This window comes from Erigeron canadensis, chromosome 4 (genome assembly GCF_010389155.1).
Source record: "Erigeron canadensis isolate Cc75 chromosome 4, C_canadensis_v1, whole genome shotgun sequence".
Classification (NCBI taxonomy): Eukaryota; Viridiplantae; Streptophyta; class Magnoliopsida; order Asterales; family Asteraceae; genus Erigeron; species Erigeron canadensis.
In genome coordinates this window covers 25,032,663-25,041,234 of record NC_057764.1, presented here as the reverse complement: position 1 = coordinate 25,041,234, position 8,572 = coordinate 25,032,663, and the positions used below count along the sequence as shown (strand labels likewise).

At 32.1% G+C, this 8,572-nt stretch overlaps 1 protein-coding gene and 1 long non-coding RNA gene across 6 annotated transcripts; one reads left to right on the top strand and one right to left on the bottom strand.

Annotated features, from left to right (window-relative positions):
- Nucleotides 1-241: 241 nt before the first annotated feature.
- LOC122597874 (protein WHAT'S THIS FACTOR 1 homolog, chloroplastic) lies at nt 242-2,074 on the top strand. Its single transcript, XM_043770455.1, has one exon. It carries the CDS (start codon nt 619-621, stop codon nt 1,933-1,935), a length of 1,317 nt encoding a protein of 438 aa, XP_043626390.1. The 5' UTR covers nt 242-618; the 3' UTR covers nt 1,936-2,074.
- A 2,056-nt stretch (nt 2,075-4,130) lies between these two features.
- On the bottom strand, nt 4,131-8,049 carry LOC122597877. 5 transcript variants are annotated; one of them, XR_006323487.1, is made up of 10 exons: nt 8,016-8,049; nt 7,804-7,871; nt 7,529-7,589; nt 7,029-7,444; nt 6,800-6,890; nt 6,246-6,274; nt 5,867-5,930; nt 5,716-5,753; nt 4,952-5,077; nt 4,131-4,413 (listed from the first exon to the last, which is right to left on the bottom strand). It is a non-coding gene; the product is annotated as an uncharacterized LOC122597877 (long non-coding RNA). The 5 variants fall into 5 exon arrangements; XR_006323485.1 differs by lacking the exon at nt 4,952-5,077 and having other exon boundaries at nt 6,246-6,326; XR_006323483.1 differs by lacking the exon at nt 4,952-5,077.
- Between the last annotated feature and the right edge of the window lie 523 nt (nt 8,050-8,572).

The following is an 8,572-nucleotide window of genomic DNA, read 5'->3' as shown; positions in this document are numbered from 1 at the left end:
AATGGTTTTATTTAATAGTGATTATTGATTGTAATCTGATTGGTAGTTGTATATAGCTTATGAAATCTTTCTAGATTTGAAAAAAAAAAAGGACCATATATACTTGTAATTTATATACTCCGTATAATATAGATTCATTATTAAACTATAGATAGATGATACAGTTTTATTTGGTGGTTTTTATTATTGAGGGATGTTATTGTCTTTTTATTTAAATAAACATTTCAATTCCACTCATAAATTTACAAGCCAAACAAGATTACAAATATGATAAATTTCAATTCCAATTCCTTTAATGAATTTTAATTCTTTCAAAAATAAACGACTGTAAAGATTTCTTACTTTTCAAAACATTTTGGGAGTCAGGAGAGACTTCACCGACCTTTCCCGTTGGCGACCTCTATCTTCTGTTGGCCTTCTCTACCATTTTACAATTTTTTGATACATAAAAATTTACCCACATCAAATCTTGATAAAAATTTCTAACAAAAACACCTTACATGATGACAGTGTTACTATTAAAAATCCCATTTTGATTCGAAAGGGGAGGTATTCTGTTTATCATTTCAGTCAGGCATTTCAACAAACACCTGATTAGCAAACACTTCCAATTTCTCTATGGCAACCCAGCTTATAAAACCTCTAACCAAATCATTCAACAATCTTTACTGTCTATTCACATCCTCACATTTACGACTAATGACAACCAGCAAACGTGTTCAAGACCGAAGCCAACAGAAACGAGTCCACGCCCTTGAAATCGCAGTCGAAAAACACAAAATTGCCTCGAAAATCTTGTTTTTATTGGAGCTTTTAAAGCATGAACCCCAACAAATCATACCCATTAGGTCCCTTGACCAACACAGACGTTCACTAAACTTGCCAAAACCACATAAATTATCCGACTTTATTCGAAAATCTCCAAAATTGTTTGAAATGTATAAGGACCATAGGGGTACCACGTGGGTCGGGTTAACGAAAAAAGGCGAAGAATTGGTTGAAGAAGAAGAGAGATTGATTGCAGAGAATGAAGAAAAGGCGTTAGAACATGTTACTAGGTTGTTGATGATGTCTGTGACAAAGATTCTACCTTTGGATAAAATAGCACATTTTAGGAGGGATTTGGGGTTACCATATGATTTTAGGAAGAATTGGGTGTATAAATATCCAGACGTTTTTCGGGTTTTTAAAAATGAGGATGAAGTTGAGTACTTGAAGCTTGTTTCTTGGAACCCGGCTTGGGCTGTTACAGAAGTTGAAAAAAAAGTTCTTGGTGTTACGAAAACGGATGATCATGTTCCGGGTATGCTGTCGTTGCCATTTCCGATGAAGTTTCCTCCTGATTACAGGAAAGTGTATAGGTATAGAGGGCCGATTGAACATTTTCAAAAAAGGGAGTATCTTTCTCCATATGCAGATGCAAAGGAGCTCAAGGCGGGGTCGGTTGAGTTTGATAAACGAGCAATTGCGGTAATGCACGAGGTGTTAAGCTTTATGAATGAGAAACGGTTGGTTACTGATCATTTAACTCACTTTAGGAGGGAATTTGTGATGCCCCAAAAGTTAATGAGGATATTATTGAAGCATTTTGGGATATTTTATGTTTCTGAAAGAGGGAAAAGATTTAGTGTTTTCTTGACGGAAGCTTATGAAGGTTCTGAGTTAATTGAGAAATGCCCGTTGGTTGTTTGGAAGGAGAAAGTTGTGAGTCTTACTGGTTATAGAGGAAGGAAGAAAAAGATTGAAACTTTTGATGATCTGGCTGATTTGGAGGATGTTGATTTGTTTGAGAGTGATTCCGAGGATGAAAACATGATTCGGGTAGATAAATCTTTTAAAGAAGAGGAGACTATGAGTGATGCTGCAGATGAAGTGGTTCCACATTACTCTGAAATGGACATTGGAGAAGTTTTGAAAGCTTATAAAGATACGTAAATGTAGTAAGGTTTGTGTTCTTTTAGCGCTTTTAGTTACATCACATAGCTTTAGCATACTATTGATCCGCTTTAAGCTCATTTTCTACCTTTCATTGAATGACTAAGTAATTTTTTGATAATAGTGTTATTAAAGACAACTTTGTGTTGTTAAACCATAATAATGTCATAAGTGGTTAACTCCGTATCAATTACATACTTGTAAGTTGTTGCAACTGCTATGCAGATAAATGAGTGTGAATGAGTTGATTTAACCTTTGATACTTAACATGAAGTTATATACTACATCAAGTTACATAAATATGCTCTCTTCTAGTAGTTCTACTCTGACTTTGATGAAGTTATGTACTGCGTCTGCCGTCAAATTGCAAAACAATTGTTTTCATTATGATAACCTTTTCAATCTTTTTGCTGAACTTATCTGTTGGAATATTGATCAGAAGCCTGAAGTATTTCCCAGTTGTCAAGACTGTATTTGATCAACTTTTATACTTCTATAACGTCCATGACTAGTTGACTACCTAGCTGATATTTCCCGGAAACACCATAAGTACAGGATTTTTACTCCTGATCAACTCATCAAAGTTCATTATAAGCAACTGATGTTACAAATATCTTATATATAAGTTAAAATCAACTTTTGATAATTACATGAAAAGCGAGTATGATAAAGATACAGCAAAAGACTTGTTTGGCCATGGTATCTTTGCCATTTTTTATTTTTTGTTTGAACAGATGGTATATTTGCAATTGATGGCATTAAGTAGAACCAGCAGAAAAAACTTGGTTGTGCAGTTTACAGAACGAAGGCAGCCAAATTTGGTTGGTTTCATTTTTCAGTTTGTTGAGGTTAAAAAAGTCTTGATTGTTAAGTTCACTAAACTCTAGATCAAGTGATTCAGTTACTAATCATTGTTCTTGTGTAGTCTCCACAGAGCTATAGCTGATTGCAAAAATGTAAACGTAAAACAATACATCGCTGATAAACTTTTGTTTTAAATTACTTCATGGTGTATAGTATGTAACTAGATATAGAACCCGTGTGAAAACACGGGCATTAGTTGGAAAGTATTCGTAGAGCAAGTGCGAAACCATGGATTGATGATTGGAAAATTATACTATCAGTTGTATTAAATAAAATAAACTACTTAAACTATTATGCCCGGTAATATGGGGAAAAAATAACAAAATAGTTGAGGACATTGAAAATGATACAAGAATGGCCAAGTAGACTTCTTTGAAGGTTCTTTGCTGCTCATATATATAAATATATGAATATGAATATGAATGGCAAATTTTGTATCTAGCATCTAATCTCAGTGAGGAGAATTTACTAAAACTTTCCACCCCACACTCATTCACTATACATAATCCCAAAACATGAATTGTCCACTCTTTTGCTTAAACTTTTTACCCCACACTCATACATTATACATAAATAATCTGATTTAATCCCGCGTTAAACGCGGATGAGATCGAAGAAAATTTGATAAAGATCTATCTTATACACATTTCTATAGAAGACATAACCGCGTTTTATTTGTCTGGTATGTGATTAATCTTGTGACTGTGCTGGTGACCGGACAATAAAGAGACAATGTCACTAGGTCCAATCACCACTGGTAATAAAAAAATCTGAAGTAAACTGAAATAAATTTTGAGTATTAATGAAAACATGTTTGTAAAAACTTTAGCCTCAAATCTATACATTATTATGTGTTTTAAATGTTTGACACAAAGTTTTAAATAAGAATTTGCGATATTCTATATAGTTTACATATTCATATAGAAGAAAAAACCGCCATTTAGGTTTGTTACACTGCGAGTATTATTTTGTATGTAAAGTAATTTAAATTGCGCTTTATTAAAATCAAAACGTGTTTCTTTTAACTACACCCCTAAAATTTATAAATTGTATCAATTTAAAATGTTTCTAATAATTTATTTTCGATTTTTAATTTATCTTATTTGAAATTATTTTTTTGACTACGTCGAAAATTTACTTTTTCGAAAATTATTTTTTTGACTACGAAATAAGGCGGACTGCATTTGTTGAATGGCTTAATGATAACAGTTAATAAAAATTTCTATGGATGCAAAAACCGGAAGCTAAATGGCCCCGTAACACCCAATATAAAAACACATGACCTTCTAAACAATATTTTACACAAAATAAAAGATAATAAATATTACCCCTTTTGAAAACAACCACCTTCTTTAAGATAACCTAAAAAAATGCATAAAACGTGTAGTCTTAAGTAGTCATAAACTATAATTTTACCCTAGGCTTGTTGGATCTGACTTTTCCACAAATAACAGGAGTTATTCTAAGAAAACAAAAGGAATGCCAGCAACTCCAGGATCTCCAGCTTTAGAGGCATCATTGTTTGTCAAGGAAATGTTCGTCTCGTTGCCATATGTAATGTCCATCTATATGTGTTTACATCATTATAGCCGGATGCGTTAGAGTTAAGAAGACCTGCACGAAAGTTATTTCTATCAAAATAAGGCCATATGCAGTAATGTCATCAACTATACAGACATAACTACCGAAGGAACAGGGCAGTTTTGCAATTGTGTTTAGAGAAAACACAGGCCGACACAAAATTGTGACAGTTCCATCCAAGTTAACCTTTTCAAGATTAAATATGTGATACAATTACACTTTTATACAATTACACAGGGAAAAAGATAAGCCAACCGCTTGTATGTTTTTATCTAAAGATCGAAAAATTATTCGATGTGCTAAATAGGATAAGAGACACAAAATTATTGTAACCATAATCCAAAAATATTTCTAATATAAGAGATCTGTGCTCTTAAATGGGTTGAAATTGCCACCTCTAAATCTATGTAATTGAAAAGAAATATAACAATACAATTTTACAATCCTAAATAAGATTGAGAATTACTTACAGCTTCATCACATGTTTAATAAAATGTAATTTTAAGATATATAGAAGCAGAAATAATGTTCTTTCCAAAAATACGATAGCGGAAAGATTCCAGTAATATACCAGAACCTCTACATTCTGTTAAACATGATGCATTTGTTAAATCATTCCTGGGGCGATTTGTCGAGTCGTCAACCTCATCCCCGAACATTGACACCCATAACATCTTGATGTCGCACCATAGACCAGCTTGACATTATAACATAACCTTAATCAATATTGCTACTTCTAAACCTAACTCAAGATCTTAAAACAGCTTTTGTATAAGTCAAAATCAATAGCAACCACAAAAACAAAATGAAAACCCATCAAATTGCAACTGAAGCGGAGTATATTAATGTACTTCCTGCAGAAATATATTTTCACACACATACTACTCCATATAGTACACAAACAATACGTACATATACACTCTTTATACACAACTCACCTTTATACCATTCCACATAGTATTTGGAACAGTTCCCACTACCACAAAAACGAACATATATCAGAATTAGGGACACTTTCAATCTTTCTCCAAAAATATGATGGTGTTGCTAGCTTATCTACCTCTTTAATCATTCAATCATATTCCTCCATGAAATTCAAAATAGACTTAACTTTCCAAATTTCCATCTTTCTCGCTAAAAAATCCTTAATTTCAAGTTTTTCATCTTGGTCAATGACAAAAACAGATTACTCATAAATTTTCATATTTCTTTTATACAAAAGCCTACTAATTCTCAAAGAGGCCATAAAATACTTGACAAGCACAAATACAATATTACTTATATAGATATACATACAATACACGGATACATATATGACAGAAAAAGGATACTGACCAAGATCAGGATCACACTGCTGCTAACCCCGTCAACATCTGCAAAACAAACCAAAAAAGTTTTACCAAATTTTTGAAGTTTAAGAATTATTAATTAAATAAGCTCAAAATTGAATCTTTTCATAGAAAAAAAGGAATTATATTCTTCACACCCTCATCATAACCCTTTCCAACGGATCCAACCTCCATGGCCTGTTTCAGTTATCCAGTAAATGCCTACAATATAATGTATAAAATACGTAAATTAACAGCCATTAAATCAACAACGCAAAAGCCAATAACAAATACTAATAAATTGTAAATGCAACAGCTCAATACACTTCCTTTTTTTGATAATCAAATAAGTGTATTGACCACTTTTTAACCTAAATTCACATTGACCACTTTTTTTTATAAAGAAGAGAATTAAAAGTATGATGTCTGCAAAATTTAAAACGTATGATGATGTCTTCAAAACCAAAATTAAACAACCTTATCTTTCTATAAAATCCACCAAAACTCAAAAGCTAACAATAAAAAAACTCGTAATACCTTTTCATCATCGTCACCATCATCAGCATCTTCATTCCATTGAGAAGCAACAAAAACAAATCATAAATGAAGAAATCAACACTGCCATCCAAACCATTTCCAAAAAAAACAACAATAAATGACCAAACCCCCTTATTCATTTTATGAATTTTCTTGAAAATCATCGCTTCCCGACAAATAAAAGTCTGCACTCCCACACCAAAGTTCATCATAATGCAAATACTTACTATCAGGTTAATCTATATCCCTAACATGAAATAAAGCTTGTAAAATCTTCATCTGGTCAACCCAACCCTCCTGGTTGCGACCCACACTTAAAACTGTGTATATTTTTGATCTATTACCCAACCCACTTGAACACTTTTGCTTCTCACCTCTATAACCGCCATGTATCTAAACATTCATATAAACCACAACACCCCATCATGATTTAAAAGAAACGGAAAAACTTTAAAGATGTTTAACCCCATCATGTGTTGTAAGCATAATTAGGAAACGCAAAACTGAATAACTATAAATCTATAATGTAAATGATCACTTTGACCAAAAATTACCTTTGCATCAATATTGAATGAGGTGTTTAAACTGGTTCTTTTTCCAATCACCAAAGCGGACATCCTTTTCACTCTCAAACCATGTTTTGACCTGCCAAAAAAACCAAATATATAAAAAAAATATTCATCTATCTTCCATCGATACAGAACATCCTAATGTTCACATACACAAGCTTTTCTCCTAATGACCTATCAACAAAATTAATTTAAACATCAGATTAGAACTCACATAACTCACATGCTTTAGTGAATGACATAGGCTGCAAAATTAAATAGCTCGTGCTCGTGCTTCCTAATAGTTGTTCTCGGTGAAGCTTGTGTATGTGAAAATCTTAAATGAATATAACTTGTTACTTTTATCCAGTCGATGTCCCTCATGTTACGAACGTTCTGATTCTCCAGAAGGAAGTCCACGACTTTTCCGGGCCTTACAATCATTGTGGTTGACACATCTGCAAATAAATCAAAAGCCATGATTAATCAGAACTTATAGATTTAATCAGTAACCTTGCTTTGGCAGTTTCTTGGAGTTTCTTGGCCCGAAAACTGGAGTGAAACCCTCGGCAGCCCACTATCCCACCTCCGATGCTGATGGAGTTTCTTGGATCATTGTGAAAGAAACATTGTCTAACTATTAGACATCCTCTGCAAACACACAAAACAAACATGATTGAAGGTTTATGAATAGAAGTATTGTAAACCATAATTATCTTAGGGTTGAATGCTTACTGTTTGGCAGCATGTTGCCAAAGAAGCACATCCAACACCCGAACAGCTTCATTAAATTGCTCTGTACCGGTTTATGCAATGTCAAGAAACCTTCAGAAATTGTAACGCCACATACATATGCCAAAAAGACATTCACAACAAATATATCCAGTCGACACAATCTCCAATATATATAAGAGCATCACATGTATAGTTAGTAAATATAGTTTTCAATTTCAGATTTTGAATATATATGAAGATGTTCATGAATAAAGAATAAATAAATTAAAACTTACCAATATCAAATTCTTTAATTGTTAGTCTTCTTCTTCTCTAATCGAAGCAAAGAAAGCTTGCACCAAATCTATCAAAATTAAGAATTTATTAACAGCCATCACATTCTATCAAAATAGTAAATTAGTAATAATCAATAAACAATAAATATCATGTTAAGAAATTCATACTTTCTAAAAGTTCAAAGAATGTAGATATGTAACCAAAACCATACCTTCACACATTTTTATTTTTAGCTTCAACCTAACCCAATCTGGAAAAAAACAAAAAAACATAATCAATATATATATATATATATATACTGCATAAAATCGGATTCACCAAAATAATAATATAACTATATGTATGTAGAGAAAGAGGAAGATGAAATAGATGCAGAGAAAGAGAAGTTGAAGAAAAATAAAGAAGATGAATGAGAAAAAAATTAAAAAATCAACGACTTTAGATCTAAAAATAAATAAATTACATATAGATAAATAAATAAAATATGAACAAAAACCCTAAGAAAATCTTTATTTTCAAACCCTAAATTAAAAAAATCCAAAATCATAAAAACAAAAACTTACCAATAAATTTTTTTTATGAATCGATGATGATGATGAATCTGATTATGAGTCATTCACACCCAAAAAAAAAAATAATTTGATGATGATGACGAATCTGAAATTAATGATCCAGAAGAATTGATGATGATGACGAATCTGAAACATATATATATATATATAAGATCAACAAACATACCTCATATCTTGAATGGAAATCACAAGCCAT